Here is a 19,357-nt window from a genome sequence, read left to right as displayed (position 1 = left end):
CATATTTGAAACTATTTTTAGGCTTTTCTGATGTATATTTTCGGGTTCCACATCTTTTGTTACGTTTTACTCATGTTTTATATGTTATAATTCATTATTATGCTATAATACAGAAATGATGACTGAATGACACTCACAATATGTGCTTGTTGCCCTCGAGGTTGTCGGTGGTGAGTGGGAAGAATGGACCAGCATACAGGCATCGACTTTTCCAGGAAAATACTTTATTCAGGCCGGCCACAAAAATTAAAATGATATGTATCACATTTCAACAGATTTACCATTTAAGGTTCTCTGCAGACACTGCCGAAAGAAAGAAGAAAAACCATGCCAGAACCTAAAACACTGGACAAACCACAGACCAACCCAGTCGCTATCTTCCAACACCTTTTATATCCTGTCGCCTGCTGTCAGTGGCCATTCAGGTAGGATCTCTGAAATAAGTGCCACTTTAACCAGGTGACCAAGTAAATGACACATTGACAGTGGAGGAAATAGACTTCATGACAGCGCATATGAAGAAACTGCTTCATTTTAGGTTGATATGATCTTAGGAGAAAGATTTGTAGCAGTAGGGAAAGTCTACTTTCTGAAACTGAATTATTAAAGTCAGCCAGCTCAAAGCAGTAGTCTATTTGCTGAACATAAAGCTTGGTTTGCATAATGAACCACTCTAAGTATAAAACAGTTTGTGTTATTTTCAGTGCTTTGTGATTTAAATACATTACTTTGATATAAAGCATGGCTTACATAAAGTACAATTTGCAAAGTTATTTTCAAGGCCATTCAGTATGATTCATACGTTGCTGATTTGAATCTTGAATCTTCCCCTCAACAAAAAATCAACATGCGACACACAGATGTGACTCTCATAATACATATAAAGGCAGAAAACAGAAGGGAAAACCTATGTTTTATTAAAATGAGCCAGCACCAAAGTATAGACAATGGATAAGGGCATAGCTGATCTAACTCTTTACTGTGGTCGTCCATCCAGCTCCTTTCACATCCGGTCAACCAAAAAAACCTTACTGGCAGGTGGGCAGGTGCATCACACCATCAATACACTGCTGACGCATGTTCAATATGCCAACAGGGCTTCTTTGTCCAATACAGATGAACGTGAGATGATCTTTATGGGGTGCATATAGCTTATCGCCATATGTATTTCTGAAGGTGATATTGTGTGCATTCATAGCTCGTCTATCCACAGTGCAGGGCTCTACAAGACACAACAGATAAGTAGCATTTTATTGATGGACAAAGACTGTACAGGATACTGCATTTATAGTTATTGGTAGTGTTGGATAAAAACATATATAATGAGAGAAAACTAAAGCACATCTTCCCACATGTAATCCGTGTGATCATCGACATGAAGATTTTAAGATAGAACCGACATAAGGAACTGCTGCACTCTGCTTTTAAACAATCTTCAGGCAGAAATGCACACTTCCTACAAAACAAAAGTGCTCTTTCACATGTCTTGTGCTGTTTTAAAGGAGCATAAACATTAATTTGATCATTTAAAGTCCAGAGTTGAAGGGATTTAATGTTTGTTTTTCTTTAAAGGGGACATATTGCGAATAAACTCTCGCAAGCCAATCAGAGCAGAGCTTTTTCAGGATGGTGGCTTAAAAGAAAGGCGCTAAAACAGAGCATTTCAGACAAAGGGTGAATTCAAGCATGAATCAGAAAATGAGTATGATACATTATGTCCCCATTAAGTACAATGGAATCAGTAATCTACAATAAGTGATTTAGCTTACAGAAAAGTAGCTTACGGAATTCACATGCATTTCACTAGAATTAGAGGCTAAAGTTGCAGTTAGCTAAAGCTGCTTCAGCAGGAGTCTGCCTGTGTTTATTCAGCATCATCATAGGATGTATCTACTGCCTCAAATTATGTGGAATTACCGAGATATCGGTTAGTCAAAATGTCTATTTTCCCATTATATATAACAGCTAAGGAGGAAACACCAGTGAGTATATATAAAGCTGGCCATGGCTATCTCCCCAGTTTTGACTGGCTAGCTGCTATTTCATTAGGTAAAAAGACGTCAAAAACAACCTTCTTTGTGGGGCTGAGTTGTGCTCGACTGTCAGTTTATTATGTAATGTTTACTGACTGTAGTGGCTCTGTAGTATTTATATGTTTTGTTAATATGAATCAAAAACGGAGGGGAATTGTTACTTACTGAGGCATCTCATCTGTCCAATCCATTTCCCATTGGAGCAGGTTTTGTGAGGCTCGCCCTCCATGCTGTAGAGATTCTGACAGCTGTATTCAACCTGTTCTCCATGTGAATACCGGTATCGAAACGGGTCCACTGTGTCTCCATCTGCAAGGGGTGGTGGTTTCTTACAACCCAAAGGAGCTAAAAGAAGGTTAAAAAACAACAACAAAATGATTCTAATTATATTTATTAGGTAGACCTAAACTAATATAGCAAAACCTAATAAATACTAACACACAGGTACCTTCAAGAAGGACTTAAGGTCTGGAAAGGATGTTTCAGTTGGGTCCCACTTAGAGAGGTGTTGATGCAGCTTTATTTCATTACAATAATTCTGATGTAACTGTAAACACTAGGAATCACTGCTAAACTAAACCAACACGTTTCAGTGCATGGTAGCAGGATAAACAGAGCAAGCAATTTTGTAGTGGACTGTGGAAAACATCAGATAGGTGGGTCATGGATCACCTTTTCCCATAATTCCCCTCAATGAGGAGCAAGGGGCAAGACAAGAATTGATTTACCTTCACATGTTGGGAGGGGATCACTCCACTGTCCGTCTGCTAAACATTCAACCAGTGGACTCCCTCGAAGCACCTCTTTCGGATTGAAGCAACTAAAGCTAATCTTTTGTCCTTTTCTTACTTGAAAGCCTGGCCCACGTGCGTTTACCTTGTTTGATAAACCTGTTAATTTGCATTTTTCTGTTTCGAAGAGGAGAAGGTGGTTAATCAAGAGTTTTATACAGCAGCATAATACACTCAAGATCGGACTATTTGGATTTCACAAAGACCAATCTGATGCATGTCTAAAATAATCAAAGTTTTGGTTTGTAGAATTTAAACAATACATTCAGATACATATGCAAACAAAGGTATAGTAAAAGTGGGTGGAGGCATTACTTCCTAAAGTTTCAATCTAGATGTTTCTTTTTTTATTTAAAGAGTCTATCATAAATATTCTTACATTGACAAAGAATCACATGACTACTTTTATGGTAAAAGAGTCATCACAGATCCCAGCTGAGCTTTATAGCACCTCAAGCTAAAGACGGCAATTTTTCTGTTTTGGTTCATTCTTTCTGCTCTCATTGCATCGTTTTTAGTGTCTGCCAGCAGCTAAAACTGCAAAAATAAATAAATAAACAAAACAACCCCCAACCTAGCTGTTGAACATTGTGAAGCATTGAGCAGCTAAATAGCCAGATGCATTTCTTATGAGTTGGTGAAAACCAAAAACAGAGCTAAAAGTAGAGTGAATATGTGACTTTCATTTGTTCTCATTTCTTATTTCAATTGCATGTGTGAATAGGCTACTCTTTGCTAAGAAGTTCGTCATTTGATGATCGGTATGATTGTGCCACAGCTTGTTTCTGCTGCCTCCAAGTGGCCAAAACAAATCAATATCTACGGGTGTAATTTTTGCTATATGCAGTAAATACAGATACTTACATGTGATAAAAATGCTTTTAATATTCAGTTTTAGCTTCGACCTAAGGCTTAAAACTTTGTGCTTGTGGATATATAATAAAATGGTAATATCAGTGTAAATAGGATTAACCACCAATGAATGTGAACTTACGATAGCAGGATGGAAAGGCAGCATTCCACTTCCCAGTTGGTAAACATTCTAGTTCTCCAGACCCGTCCATTGTATATTGATCGTTGCACTGGAACCGTAATTTATGTCCAATCTTGACTTTTTCTGTTCCTGGTGGTAGCCCAGCTACATTGAGATGAGGCTGCATCACATTAACTTCACAAGTGATGTCTGGAAAGAATAAAACAGATATTGAAACATGTGGACATGGGTTATGTGTATATTTATTTTTTTGTATTTTAAAGGGTTTACCTTCACAAGAAGGGAATGGATTATCCCACTGTCCATCTTTGCCACATATCAGCACAGAACTGCCATTCAGACGTTTCCCAGGAACATCACAGCTGAATGTGAGGAAGCGGTCGGGAAGTATGGGACCGTCATTTTCTTGGTAATTATTTACTGTAACCAATTCATCTGCAAGCGGGGGGTCGCAGCTCAAAGCTGAATAAAGGCAAACAGTCAATCAGGTCAATGAAGGGGAAAAAAAGTGGGAGGGGGGTGTGTTTGTCCACATTCATCTTTAATGATATCCTCATAGAAACAATGGATTTTTGCAGTTATGCTATGACCAACAATTTGAATTATTTCAGCTTTGTTTCTGAGAAATCATGTTTTGTCTGTCATTTAGGTTTGCCTTTGACTTTTCGTCAAAGAAACAGATGCAGTCGTTAATCTTTTTTTAACAGAGGATTCAGGCGGGAGGGTTTCATATGCTGATCCACACCATAGAAATGCTCATGTAACTTTTGTCGAAACGCTTCCCCTAAAGCAGGGGTGCTTGTAATAGCACCCTTGGCTATTAACTGAGATGCTTAAGAGTAATAATATTCTACTTCAACAAAGTAAAAGTTTTCTTTGTGCAATAAAAAACACAAATCTTTTGAGTGCAGCTTGATAGTAATCGACAGAACTTTGAACAAAATTCTGCCGTGTTGTTACTAAGACTTACGTTCACATATTGGCAGATGATTGGTCCATTTGTCCAGCAAACAAGTCCTGGTGTCATCCTTACTTGCCATTTGATATCTGCCAAGAACAGTATGGTAAAGCTTTCCATTAGGACATAAAAACACCAACAGCGAGATAACCAAGGGGAGAAAAAAATCAATGTGCCTTTTTGTGTCTCATATGCTCTGTTGATAACACCTTATTCATAAGTCATTTACCATTCATAAGCAGTATATATACAAGTAATAAATGGTCTATAACACACTATAATGTAGTTGTTACCACATATATAAAACCTATAAATGGTGTGCCAGATTAATTCAAAAGTTCTACTTAGAACTGCATTAAATGAAACACTGTCTAAACACTGCTCAGAAAAGAAGTGTTACCATTACATCTAGTTTTCATCAATCGAGATGCACATACCCTTCGTTACAAAAGTATTTGATGGTTGTTCCAAAAACAAAGTCTTCACCCCTGATAATTTGATAATATCCATTGGGCGTGTCATCAGGAAGTACACATGGCTTTACTGAAAAAAAAGGGATTATTTATGAATCAAACAGTTTCTTAATAAGATGATTTTTAACCCTATTTTGAACATTATTAATTAAGGTTTCTTTGTTGGATTTTACTTGGAGGCACTAGCAAAGTGACAGTGACATGATTTTGTTTCAGTTTTGTTAGTTCATTAATAACACCAGGTTGTGCAGCAGCCATGTTATGAATTTGTTCCTTCCAAGAAGCATATTGAGGTCTTGAGGTATTGAGGTTTCTAGAAATCGTCACCCACACCATGATGCAGCATTTTTCAACTCTATTATCACCATCTAATTAATTACAGTTACTTTTGTTTCCCAAATTTTAGCATGCTAACATGTTATTATCATCTCTTGTCAATGAATTGTGTACAATTACAATCGTGCCAATAATCCTCTGGACCTTTGGACAATATGATAAATCTTAATGAATGACTGCAGCATTCATTATATTTATAAATTAATAAAGAGTTGAGCAGAAAGTCGTTTAACTCACAGTAGCAGCTTATTCGATTCACTGCCAGCCATCCTTCGCCTGTAGAACTACATATATACTTGATGGTTGGACCTGATATATAACCAGTATCACAAGTGAAATGTATCTCGTCTCCTCCTTGGTACTCAGCTTTTTTGGTGTCTTCTGACACATGGGCGTGAGGAACATCTGGGAGCTGTGAGCAGGCTAACAAACAGCAATATGGGGACAAAAAAGAGGATATTCAAGTTTTCTCAACAGCTTTGTTATACAGATACCTGTCAGTCATATCACAACATGTGAGCCAGAAGATCATAAGCTATGTGACTGGGTAAGAATATAACTTTGAGACTATACTGTACACTACACTGTACTTAAGCCAATCACTGCATGCATACTAGATCTCTCTTTCTTTAACAAATTTGTCCAATTTTGGCAAGCGAGGGTCTTACCGTTCTCTGAAGCTTCCACATTCCCCCACAGTTGGAGAAACAAAAAGATGAAAGACAATCGCATTTTGCAAAAAAGTCTAACTGAGGCCAACTCCTTCGACCAACTTTGTTTTCTGTGTGCTTGTCCCCAGCAGCAGACCACGGGGAGTACTGAGGGTCATAACATGGACTGCCCTGTGGGATTGCACAAGGCTGTATGAACACAACATGACGCATGGGAACACAGTACGCACTGTTCACACAAGCAGTATTTGAATCCCCGGAAAGTTCACGGACAGCATCTTCTGTGCAGTAATCATCAATTCATACTCTCCATAATGGAATTATTTTAAAATCCACAAGGGATTCTGCTTTTATACAGCAAATGTTCTGATTGCATAACATAAACAACAACGACAAAAACAGCATAAATCATTTTGTTATAAAATTGAACGCTGACCATCTGATGTTTGTGAGTATTTGCTGATGATGAACAAGTCTCTATAAGTTTCTAGTTTTCCACATTTGATGTGTCATGAATAGCGTAGCAACTTCAGTACAAACTTGTTGTCCAAAAAGTGGAACAATCAGTCAATGGAGTAATTGGGTGCAATAGTACTAAGAGAGCAATACTGTTTTTGTTGAACTATAATGGTTCATACTTAAAAGCACATCACATGACTAATGCTGCCGAGGAATTTTCCCAATTTAACTCCTTAAAAACATGCGTCACTGTCACATGGCAAACCCCATTCTTACAGGAACCTCCAAAGACTAAATGTCACACAATTAAAAGAAGTCAAATTCAATATTGACCTCTACAAACTTATTTAAAATGTTTTAAATTCAAAGCTCGGCCGTTTTATTGTTTGCTCTCTCTCTAATGCACATTTTATTGCAATTGGGGCAACTTACAGTTTATTACTACACTGTAATTACACTCTAACTGTATATTTGGTATGTTCTATTTGGATTATATTTCATTTGATCAATGTTATTTAATTTATCTATGTTTTTTTTATTATTTATTGTTTTTGCCCTCTGAATTGCCATTGGGTTTGAGTCCTCTGTAAATAAAACTGCCTTGCCTTGAAGCAGACTGAAAAACGTAAACTATGTAATGTATATGGTAGTAGTAACTTGACATAATTAAAATAAACACCACAATATTCTGGTTATACAGTACATGAGTCAACAGTTAAAAGTACCATAACGTTTCCTTAGTTACGTATAATATTTTGTATAATTATTTAATGAAATACATTTTTTGTTGTGACATGTTTCTAGAGATGTGTTACAGAAACCACAATAATCAAAAATATTAGATGTTGACAACTGCAATGGGTATGCATTTAATCTGCAATGTGTTTGATCAGAGTTTTGTCACTGGATATGATTTATAAGAATCCACTTTATAAGTAGAATTTTAGGTTTTGGTCCAAATTTGAAGAAGATTGCCAAAGTCACTTTAATTTAATTTATTCAGACTTTGACAAAGGATAGCCTACTTTATTTCTTTGCCTTTCAATTTCTTTTAGAGCACTTCTATTGACATTGCTGGGTAACTGAAATGTACAAGATAATCCTTAAATTCAATTCAAACTGACACAGAATATTTTCTTCCAAGATGAAACCCAGTTTTGAAAACTCGAAGCCACTCTAGATACTTTGTTTGTAAACTGTTCATGAATTGATTGCTATTTATACAATTCTAAACCAACACAAAGCCTGGCGCAGCTATTTCACACTCTAAATGCTTTGAATGCCCCACCCAATAACTTTTTAAAAACCCCATATATTTCGTCATTATAGGCCCAGTTTTCAGAATACAAAAAATGTAATTACATTACAAAAATACAAAAGCCTTTGTAATTTTATCATCTTTTATTCAATATGGCAAAGTGTTATACTTTCAGATCACTTTATTACACAAATGCTTTGTTCAGTCATTCAAAGTCATTATGTATCAAGATGATACATCAGTATGAATAATGAACATGTGGCAATTTTATTGGGACTTCTTTGGGCCACGAATAAAATCAGCATCACTGGCAGCTGTGGGGAAAAAATCTTGTGTTTAGCATCAGACAGTTTAGCAATAGAACTCTTTACTCTGACCTGACAAAGTGTCCAAAGTGCCCTTGTCTTGTATGAACCCTCTGGACCTGTGGGATCATTACTGTCTTTGAGGCTGCAGCGGTATACAGTATATTGCTATCATATGAAACTAAATATGCATGTTGCTCGCTTGTCAGGATAGGAGATAAATAGTGCCAAGCATTTTGGCAAGGGAAAAATTAATGTTATTTTTGCCTATTCTAAAGTTATTTGAATATTTTTAGACTAAACACTCTTGGAATTGCACAAATTGGATATGGTTGGATAGTTGAGACTCTTGTGGATCCAATTAGGCCAAATGTATTCATGTGTGATGAGGTTAGTCCCCATAGTAGCAATTTAATTGTAGTGAGACCACCTTTTGAAAGTGACCTCTTGACCTCACTGAATAAAATTACCTGTTGTGACCACGTTTAGAACCACAAACTAGAGACCTGCAGCATTCAGAGAATATATGGTATATTCACAATAAGCGGGTTTCTGAGCAGTTTCCAGAGCAGAAGTGTTCATCCAGTTGCCCAAAAAAAATGCAAGTCATACAGAATTCTCCAAATATAAATATATATCTCAAAATGAGGACCAAATAGATTTTCCTTTTCCTCAACGTCTTGGTGTCTTAATGTGGTAACCATCATTGAGCATTTTGTCAATTCAATAATCAAAATGAATACATTTAGCACCAAATCTGTGTTGGTATTAACAAATGGTATCAACTGGCAACACTTAACACTTAACTGATTTTTCTGTTTGATGACTAGAAACACTTGACAAACACCCCTGAGCTTAATCTCAAATCTTCATCATCATCTCTACTAATGCTACTTCTACTACTTCTACTACTACTGCTACTCATAACGGATCTCTACTCATAAGGGATCTCTTTATGGTCAGTATGTAGAGAAGGAGTGATCATTGTGACCCAGAACTCTTTCAAACAGCAAATGGTTTGTGGTTATTATTAAGGTGGACTTTTTAAATTGTATCCTTTACATCTGTTTTCGCTTATAATACTCCTTACCTTTACATTCGTCTGATTTATTCCACTTGGTATTAATACATGTTGCATTGCCTTCAACACCAGGTGTCACACATCGATACTCTATGACCTCCCCATCCATGTATCTTTCTTTGTCTGCGGTGAAGGTCACTGTCTCATCTTCCAGCTTGTCACAGTATGCTGAAAATACAAGAAAGATATTTTTGTCCGACACGGTTCCCGAGAGATTAAGTAACAAGAAATTAAATCCATACTAAGATTATGCTCACAGGCAGTTTTTGTACTTTTCTTCAGGTTGAAAGATGCACTATACTGTATGTACCACCCAGGAGTTGTAGGGAGGCAATGAGGCCAGGAATAGATAATGGCTTCAGTTACAGGTTAATGAAGATGTTTCTGAAATTCCTGCAGATAATTTCTGTCATAAATAAAGACGACAATCTTTCCAATATCTTAACCAAGAGCTGCATGTGCCTAAACACAGCCATCAAAAGGTTAATTAATACTGTTACTTTTGCACGATTTGCTATCTTGGCCCTCAACAAATGAAGTATGCTGTCAGTCACCACAACATAATTGCTGTTGCAAATTAGTTATAAGCTATACAAACATAGCTTCTAGTATCAGTATAATAATAACAACACATTGGAGTATAGCGTTTTAACATTCCCCAATGGATCATTAGGTAATCAATCAATCAATCAATCAATCAATCAATCAATCAATCAATCAATCAATCAATCAATCAATCAATCAACCAATCAATCAATCAATCAATCAATCAGTCAATCAATCAATCTTTACCCTGGTTGACACACAGTATAACTTGACAAAGATCTGAACAATAGATGAACCCAAAGCTCAAAGGGTACTAAACACAAAACTAGCAAACTTGAATACCTTGAATAATTTAAATACTTTCATAATAACATTCAGAATCTTGAAAAGTCAGCAGGCTACATAACATTAAGTACTGGAATCTTAACCACGTTTTCTGAGTATGTAATACTACGTACCCGTGCAGGTAATGTTTTTCTCCTCCCATTTCCCATCTTTGCATAGAATTGTGTCTTCACCCTCCATTGTAGTATACTTATCCCGGCACTGATAAGTTACTGCAGAGTCAGACAAGTATTCCTTCTGATATGAAGTCTCAACAACAGCATTGTCAACTTTAGGTGGGGGGTTACAGGGAACTCGAGTTGCTGCAAGACAAGAAAACATGTACAGGATTCCTCATTTATGTAATGTTAATCTTTTTATAAATACGTCTACTTACATCTGATAAAATAAGACTGAAGATGACTCACGTGTGCAGATTGTTTGAGGTGATAATCCATCTGAAAGCCATTTTCCCTCCTGACAAGTTAAGCGGTTAACCTGAGCATGGTATCCTTCATCACAAACAATCCGGGCGCTTGCACTTTTTCCACGTGGAGGAGTCACTTCCCCATGAGGAATTTCAGGAATTTCTCCACACGTTGTATTCTCTAGAGGGGACATTATTATAAACAATGAAGTACATTGTGTCTAACTAATGTGACATTAGCAATAATTAAACCAAATTACTTATTTGCCTGCATCAACAAAAGTAATCAAGTTAACCAAAGAATCTTTAACCAATCCAAACAAGCACATGTTTTGTTCATGGAATCTATAAAAACTACAATATGAGCCAGCTATATCCATATCATGTTTTGCATTCTATACATGTCTTTCGACAAATGTACTTATTGTAAGTCCCGTTGGACAAAAGCGTCTGCTAAATACCCTAAATGTAAATTCAATTTGATAAGTTAGTTAAGTTCATTTTGGTTGCTTCATGCTGGTTATAGACTTGGTAGGGCATTAAAAAATAATTACCGATGCAGTTTTCCAGTCCAGTCCACAGGCCATCTTCACATATTGCCTTAGCCCACCAGCCTTTGGTGAACAGTTTATAACCTTTTTTACACGTGTAGTACAGTGTGTCATTGTATGGGCCAAATATCAGCCCATGTGGAACATGAGCGTTTGGACATGCTATAAGTGAAAAAAAAGAGGTTATGTTGAGATGACATCCATTGTTCAATAGCAAATATTAGCATGCCTACAATCGCTTCACACTTGGGTTAAGGTTAGGGATAGAAAGGGTTGAGGGAATATATGGTTGAGGGAACATATGGTTGAAGGAACATAGGTCTGAGGGAACATAGGGTTGAAGGAACATAGGTCTGAGGGAACACAGGGTTGAAGGAACATAGGGCTGAGGGAACATAGGGTTGAAGGAACCTATCTGAGGGAACATAGAGTTGAAGGAACATAGGTCTGAGGGAACATATGGTTGAAGGAACATAGGGCTGAGGGAACATATTGTTGAAGGAATATTGGGCTGAGGGAACATAGGGTTGAGGGAACATAGGGCTGAGGGAACATAGGGTTGAGGAGAAATAGTACTGAGGGAATATTGGGCTGAGGGAACATAGGGTTGAGGGAACATAGGGCTGAGGGAACATAGGGCTGAGGGAACATAGGGTTGAGGAGAAATAGTACTGAGCGAATATTGTGCTGAGGGAACAGGGTTGAGGGGACATGAGCAATACTCATTATTGTCAATATCTGTGTTGACGGGAAGGACAGAGTACAAATTGTGGAACAACAGACATATTTATTCTGATTACACTGGGTAATCAGACCAATAATGCAATATTGCTCATAGCTGTTGGAGATATTTACCATTTCTTCTGCTATTAAAAAACATTAACTCCAGTCACTTTATATTCTTACCTGAACACCTCTGAATCCCAGTCCAGCCACTTTGCCCACAGGTAACAGTAAAAACTCTTTCAGCATCATTCCTGCATGTATATTGGACTCGTTCGTTGTGACTGTAAGTGTCCTTTTCATTGTGGGTAATGTGTGCATTGTCGATCTGAAATTTTTGACACTGTCTCTCTGAAACAAATTCAACAAAATGATGACATACAGCCTCCAGGTGTTCAGTTTAAACTCAAACATTTTGAGACAAACTATTTCATATAAGAAGGCCCATCTTCAAGGAAATAAGCCACTTCTCATCTCAGACCATGCAGTCCTCCCGAATAAGCACGTTAATAGTAAACATTTAACAAGACTGACAATATAAATATAGAATGTTTAAGAATGGAAATAACACCATCTTGGCCTGCTTGTGCATTTAGAATAAATTGAGTTCAGTTTTAAGTAGATAGTCAACATGGTAAATATTATACTTGCTATACATCAGCATGCCACTGTCATCTTGAACATATTATCATGCTGGCATTAGCATTGAGCTCAAAGCACTGCTGTGCCGAATTAGGGGTCATATCTATGTTCCCTCAGCCCTATGTTCCCTCATTTCTTTTCCTCCCATCAAAATTAGGCATACAGGAAGCCAGAGAATCAATTGTCCAATCAGCTTCAGACTTGAGTTAAGTTTAAGGGATAGATAATTTTTCTATGCTATTTTTTCCATCTGTTAAAATTCATGAAAGACAGGTGATATTCTTTATTTTATTATTAATCTAAGGGAACAAAGGGTTGAGGGAACATTGTACTGAAGGAACGTAGGGCTGAGGGAACATAGGGTTGAGGGAAAATAGGGCTGTGGGAGTTTAGGGCTGAGAGAATATAGGGCTGAGGGAACATAGTACAGAGGGAACATGGGTTGAGGGAACATATTACTGAGAGAACATGGGGTTGGGGGAAAATAGGGCCGAGGCAACATAGGGTTGAGGGAACAAAGTTCTGAGGGAACACAGGGTTGAGGAAACATAGTACTGAGGTACACGAGGGTTGAGGGAACATAGTACTGAGGAAAAATAGGGTTGAGGGAACACGGGGTTGGGGAAAAATAGGGCTGAGGGAACGTAGTACTGAGGGAACATGAGTTGAGGGAGGATAGTACTGAGGGGACATAGGGTCGAGGGATCATAAGCAACACTCATTGTAAAGACAGCTGACATGTCTGTATTGACGGTAAAGACAGAGTACAAATTGTACAACAGACATAATTAATCTGATTAAACTGGATAATCAGACCAATAATGCAATTTTACTTTTTGCTGTTCAGAGATATTAACCATTTATTCTGCTATTAAAACACGATAACTCAAATCACAGTATATTGTGTTCCTACCTGGACACTTTTGAATCCCAGTCCAGCCATTTTGCCCACAGGTAACAGTAAAAACTCTTTCAGCATCATTCCTGCATGTATATTGGACTCGTTCGTTGTGACTGTAAGTGTCCTTTTCATTGTGGGTAATTTGTGCATTGTCGATCTGAAGTTTTTGACACTGTCTCTCTGAAACAAATTCAACAAAATGATGACGTACTTCACACAGCCTCCAGGTGTTCAGTTTAAACTCAAACATTTTGTAGAAGAAGACTCATCTCCAAGGAAGTAAGGCACTTTTCATGTTTGATCTCAGACCTTTCAGTGCTCCACAATTAGCACGTTAATAATAAACATTTCATAAAACGCTGACTAATAAATATATGTTTAAGAATGGAAAAAAAGCAATGCTATTTTAGCCTGGCATGCCATAAAGATGAAAATTAGGCATGGATGGAGGCATAGAGGCATAACGAGTGACTGCGTGTGCATTTTGAATAGATTGAGATCAGTTTTAAGTAGATAGTCAACATGGTAAACATTATACTTGCTATACATCAGCTGTCCACTATTGTCATCTTGAACATATTAGCATGCTGGCATTAGCATATAGCTCAAAGCACTGCTGTGCCAAATTAGGGATCATATCTATGTTCCCTCAGCCCTATGTTCCCTCATTTCTTTTCCTCCCATCAAAAATAAGGCACACAGGCAGCCAGAGAATCAATTGTCCAATTGACTTCAGATTTGGGTCAAGGTTAAGTAGTTAGATCATTTTTTTTCTACGCATGAAAGACAGGTGAAATTCTTTATTTTATTATAAATCTGAGGGAACATGAGGTTGAGGGAACATGGGGCTAAGGGAAAATAAGTTTGAGGGAAAACAGTACTGAGGGAACATAGGGCTTAAGAAACATAGGGTTGAGGGAACATAGAGATTAGGGAACGTGAGCAATACTCATTCTTAAGATAGCCAACATGTCTGTGTTGACGGGAAGGACAGAGCACAAATTATGCAACAACAGACATCTGATTACAGTGGGTAATCAGACCAATAATGCAATATAATTTTTAGCTGTTCGGAGATATTTACCATTTCTTCTGCTATTAAAACACATAAACTCCAGTCACTTCCTATTGTGTTATTACCTGAACATGTCTGAATCCCAGTCCAGCCACTTTGTCCACAGGTAACAGTAAAAACTCTTTCAACGTAGTTGCATGCATATTGGACTCGTTCGTTGTAACCGTAAGTGTACTTTTCATTTTGGGTAATGTGTGCATTGTCGATCTGAAGTTTTTGACACTGTATCTCTGAAACAAAACAAATTCAACAAAATGATGACATACTTCACACAGCCTCCAGGTGTTCAGTTTAAACTCAAACATTTTGAAACAAACAATTTCATATAAGAAGGCATATTTAAGGAAGTAAGGCACTTCTCATGTCTGATCTCAGAACATGCAGTGCTCCAGAATAAGCACGTTAATAGTAAACATTTAACACAACTGAAAATATAAATATATAATGTTTTAGAATGGAAAAAAATGCTATTTTGTACAGATACAAATTAGGCATGGGATGGATGCATAGAGGCAAACTACTTGTGCAGTGAAGTAAAATAGCTTTATATCAGTTTTTTAATAAAAAAATTACTTTTTTTAAAGATCAAACATTTTTTCATTGGAAAACCATCAATGTTTGCCCCCAAATCACAGATTATTTGTGGCTTTTACTCACTGTGATTAATTTCTAATCTGTTAAACAACAATTTAACTATGGTGTGAAAAATAATAGTTAAAAGAACCTAGTTGTTTTCTTCCATCCTTTTGTAAACTATGTTGTGTATTGTATTTTCTTACTTATACATTCAGAATTCCCGCTCCAGCCCATTTCCCTGCAGGTCAGAGTAAAACGTCCCTGATAGCCAGGTTTGCAGATGTACTCGACTTGGGCATTGTACCGGTACACATGCTGATCCTGCCTCGCAATTTCTGCATTCTCAAAGTATTTACTGTTGCATGTTATCACTGGAAGAAAGAAAAATGTATATGTTACACACATTGTCTGGCAAGTGGAATTTAATTTAATATCAAAGTGGATACAAGTAAAATACTATGATGTTTCACATTGTGTCACCACAATGTCGTAGCAAATACATGTCACGATCATGCATGCCAAGATGGCTGAGATGCTTGACAAATAAAGCACCTGATGTTGCTTCTTTTTAAATGTGATCACCAGTTTTGTCTGTATTGATGTCATGGGGTGAGAGGTATAATGGGGTGAACGTGATGTAGCCTTGTAGTGAACCGTGGAGTTCCACATGGAGGCCATGTGATACTTCTTTATGTCTACAAGGCACTGTTACTTCGACCACGGCAGATTGATAGAATAATGACGAGACAGCATATAGTGGAGACTTTTAGTTCCTAATTTAGTTCCAGAGTCTACTAACTCTGAATTCCTGGTTATTTAAGATGACAGTAAAAGCAAAACATGGATCATAACTTCAACAAAAGCTCCTTCCCTGCTTTCCCCAAATATGGATGGAAAATGAACAACAATGCAATAAATAGAAGGTTATCTTCACAATACCTTGACAAAGTGGGTCTGGATTCCATCCATCTCTGGTGCATGTGGCCCTGTAGGCACCATCTGTACGTTTGTAGCCTGTCCTACACCCATAATTTGTAGTGTAACCCATTGTGATTCGTTCACCCCATCTGATATTCCAGTAATGAACTTCGTACGGTCTACGATTACTGCATGTAATCTCTGGAATGAAGAAAAAGGTTTGTGTATCTTATGATGAAAATTGATCATCATCATCATCATCATCATCATCATCATCATCATCATCATCATCATCATCATCATCACCATCAAGGGTTAATGAGCCATGCACACACAGTAAAGAATGACCATCTCATAGCTGTCTCTGGCAGTTCTATACCTTGGCATTCTGGTGGGATGGTCCACTCTCCATTCTCTTTGCATGTAGTTTCTGCCTCCTGAGTCTTAGCAATCGTGTACCTCTCTCCACAGATGACTCTCACCGAGTCACCAGGTGAAAACGTGCTTTTGAAAGGAGGTTCAAATCTGGTTCCCTCAAGTGGCGGCAGCAACAGTCTACATGTTATTGCTGCATTTGTTGGGAGATTAAGCATATTAACGGTTAGCCCCAATTTTCACTCGCCAGTGCGACATAACAATTAAATTGGATTGCTCGGTTAATACTTACGTTCACATGCAGGTGCGGGGATCCACTCTGCTCTTATTCTTTGTTTTATGCATTTTGAAGGTCTGTCTTCAGAGTGTTTGTATTTAGGATTACACGTAAAGTGCAGGACATCATTTTCTTTGTATTCTTCGATATCACCAAGCACATGACCATTTGCAATTTCGGGGACTGAACATTTTATCTCTGTAAAAAAAAAAATGAAACACCAGGTTATTATAGCCGAATTCCAGAATAAAATGTCAAACATGAATAAGAATAGCTGTGTGACAGTAAATCTTCTTTTTTGGGATGTCAATAGGGGAGGTTAGGGTGAGGGATGGGAGTTGGGGGACACTGGATATTTTGGGTTGTGGGTCTCAAATTCTAGCCTGACATCACCACAGCACAATAGAAGCAGCCAATCACATCACATGAGTGCAGTACTCGGTGTGGGTTGGAAAACAAAACGCCTGTGTGAAAGACTGGCATGAGTTTGTATATTCAACTTTTGCCAAATCCTGCTGGCAAACACTTTTCTTCTGAAGAAAAGCTTTAAATGCAATTGATAGTTATTTTAGTCAAAATAAACCATCCATGTTCAATACTGACGTGAAAGCAGTTTCAGCAGTAACTTTGACGTTAGCTGCTGCCATCTTGGTTGTCAATTGTGCTGCTATTATGCTTCTCATTTCTCTGTTTGTTCATCCTCAATTCCTTTCCTCACCTCCTGTCCTTGTGTGTGGGGCTGCATATGGGTGTTATGCTTGTAGGCATGTGTTCGTGTGCCTCTTGCTTTGATTTTGGATGCCGTACCTTCGCATTTTGGAACTTCACCACTCCAAACTCCATTTTCATCACAATACAACTCTGTTAACCCAATCAGGATTTGAGAGTTGTACTTGCAGCTAAATCGAATTACATTGCCATAGATTGCGTCCTCTGGGTCGCCGATCACCAAGACATTACTGTCCACATGAATCACTGGGCACTGTTGAGCTAGAAGGAAAATAAATGGATCATTGGAAGCCCAAAACCTTTCAGATGCTACGTCCTATAAGCAGGTAAGCAATAAAGTTTTTCAATATTTCCTGACTCGAAAATCAATACAGTGACATTTCCCCTTTTGTGTAAGGTACCGGATGAATAGGATCCTTTATTTCAGCTATACCTTCACAGACAGGAACCACACCATCCCAACCTTCAGTCATGCAACGCCGGTAGTTGTTGCGACTGACCATTTGATAACTGAAACAAGCATATTGTAAAATAAAGTTGATGGAAATGCCTTTTAAAAGAGCCAAATATATGTTGCACTTCTTGTTGCAATACATAATAAACAACAGTATGTGTGATTATACATATTTTCATACCCTTTATGGCAGGTGTATACAATTTGTGACCCAAAGACAAAATCGTCTCCCTTTTCCAGATGAAAATCTGCAAACTGGGAATCACCGGGATGACCACATGATCTTGCTAAACATAAGAACGAGAGAGAACATAGGTAAATATAATGTCAGGGCCAAAATTGCAGTGAGTTGGTTGCAAGTGGTTCTTCCAATGAATAATTTGCAGAACATTATTTGGTATTATATTGAACAATATAAACAAAACAATAATGTACTCATTCAAACAAAGACCCTTTGTTCATCTAACATACAGTGATGTAGCTCTACATGTTGCAAATGAATACTAGCACATGGTATATGAACCAATATTTCCAAACAGTAAAAGATTGTAACTCACGTTGACACTTAGTGCCTCTGGACTGCCATTTTCCTTCAATGCATAACAGTTTGAAAAAGCCACTGTAGCCAACATTGCAGCCCACTCTCACTTGTTTTCCACCAGCATAGCGGGCCTCCAGATCACTTGTGTCAAAATTTGAATCAAACATGGGGCCATTTAAAAACTCTTCAAGTGTACAGTCTGTGGGACACCAAAAAAACAGAATAAATCGTATAATATTGTTGTTTACCAACACAACAAAACACCAAGTCACAAATAAAGAGAGTGAGATAGAAATGGCCGTTCTAATTACTTAAACTATTTGGTCTTACCTTGACTTTTCACGCATGCCAGCATATACAGCCACAAAAATAGGACACAGCTTCGGGTTATTGCGTGCATTTTCTCTTCATAACAGAAAACCGCCAAATAGAAGCATAAACTGGAGACTCAAACACTGTTATACACGGAGAGAGCTGTCGATTCCACATGCGAGAAGGGCTTGCTCAATGATTTACGCAAGTCCGTTCCAGCCTCCTAATACAATCTCAGGCTAACAGGGGACAGAAAAAAAGAGGAAGTGACAACATACAGAAGACCTTATGACACACTGGATCCTTAACAAAACCACAATAACACCAGGACGTCTGCCTTATATCGGTACACGGATGACTGAGATTTATATTGCAGAAAAAGCTAAAGGAATCACGAAAATGATCAAGTAAAATAACAATCACACAGATAGTAGTCTAATTTCAAAGGGTATTTCTTTAATATAATACAAGTAGTGTTTCAATTGTGTGCTATGTTTATCATTCAGTGACAAAAAAAGAGTATTCCCGTAAGGGTTTATTTGTTTTTCCCTTTCTCGGTAATCATTATCAGCAATCAATAGAGCAAACAAATGAGTTGTATTTCAGCATGTTGGTGCAGACTCTTCT

The 19,357-nt window shown here is 37.7% G+C and overlaps 1 protein-coding gene across 1 annotated transcript; it reads right to left on the bottom strand.

Moving 5' to 3' along the window:
• Nucleotides 1-204: 204 nt before the first annotated feature.
• LOC311015269 (complement factor H-like) lies at nucleotides 205-18,925 on the bottom strand. The gene is made up of 25 exons (XM_084012396.1): nucleotides 18,749-18,925; nucleotides 18,435-18,617; nucleotides 18,059-18,164; nucleotides 17,857-17,933; nucleotides 17,502-17,684; nucleotides 16,710-16,892; nucleotides 16,422-16,610; nucleotides 16,064-16,243; nucleotides 15,328-15,495; nucleotides 14,614-14,778; nucleotides 13,486-13,653; nucleotides 12,114-12,281; nucleotides 11,211-11,369; nucleotides 10,658-10,837; nucleotides 10,364-10,552; nucleotides 9,369-9,527; nucleotides 6,254-6,403; nucleotides 5,823-6,008; nucleotides 5,214-5,319; nucleotides 4,789-4,865; nucleotides 4,089-4,280; nucleotides 3,819-4,007; nucleotides 2,762-2,941; nucleotides 2,199-2,378; nucleotides 205-1,222 (listed from the first exon to the last, which is right to left on the bottom strand). Exons 1-25 carry the CDS (start codon nucleotides 18,816-18,818, stop codon nucleotides 1,029-1,031), a joined length of 3,981 nt encoding a protein of 1,326 aa, XP_083868522.1. The 5' UTR covers nucleotides 18,819-18,925; the 3' UTR covers nucleotides 205-1,028.
• Between the last annotated feature and the right edge of the window lie 432 nt (nucleotides 18,926-19,357).

The sequence above is a fragment of the Eutrigla gurnardus genome (assembly GCF_963514095.1).
Source record: "Eutrigla gurnardus genome assembly, chromosome: 6".
In the NCBI taxonomy this organism is placed as follows: Eukaryota; Metazoa; Chordata; class Actinopteri; order Perciformes; family Triglidae; genus Eutrigla; species Eutrigla gurnardus.
Note: the sequence above shows the minus strand (reverse complement) of the source record. Positions and strands in the feature narration are given on the sequence as shown.

What these genes read in the sequence shown, in the direction of transcription:
- LOC311015269 (XM_084012396.1), bottom strand. Translation starts at nt 18,818, where the DNA reads ATGCACGCAATAACCCGAAGCTGTGTCCTATTTTTGTGGCTGTATATG. An exon ending in TGGACTGGAAAACTGCATCG is followed by an intron (nt 10,838 to 11,210) that starts GTAATTATTTTT and finishes TGTCCCCTCTAG; the next exon opens with AGAATACAACGTGTGGAGAA. An exon ending in TAAATCAGACGAATGTAAAG is followed by an intron (nt 6,404 to 9,368) that starts GTAAGGAGTATT and finishes TATGACCCTCAG; the next exon opens with TACTCCCCGTGGTCTGCTGC.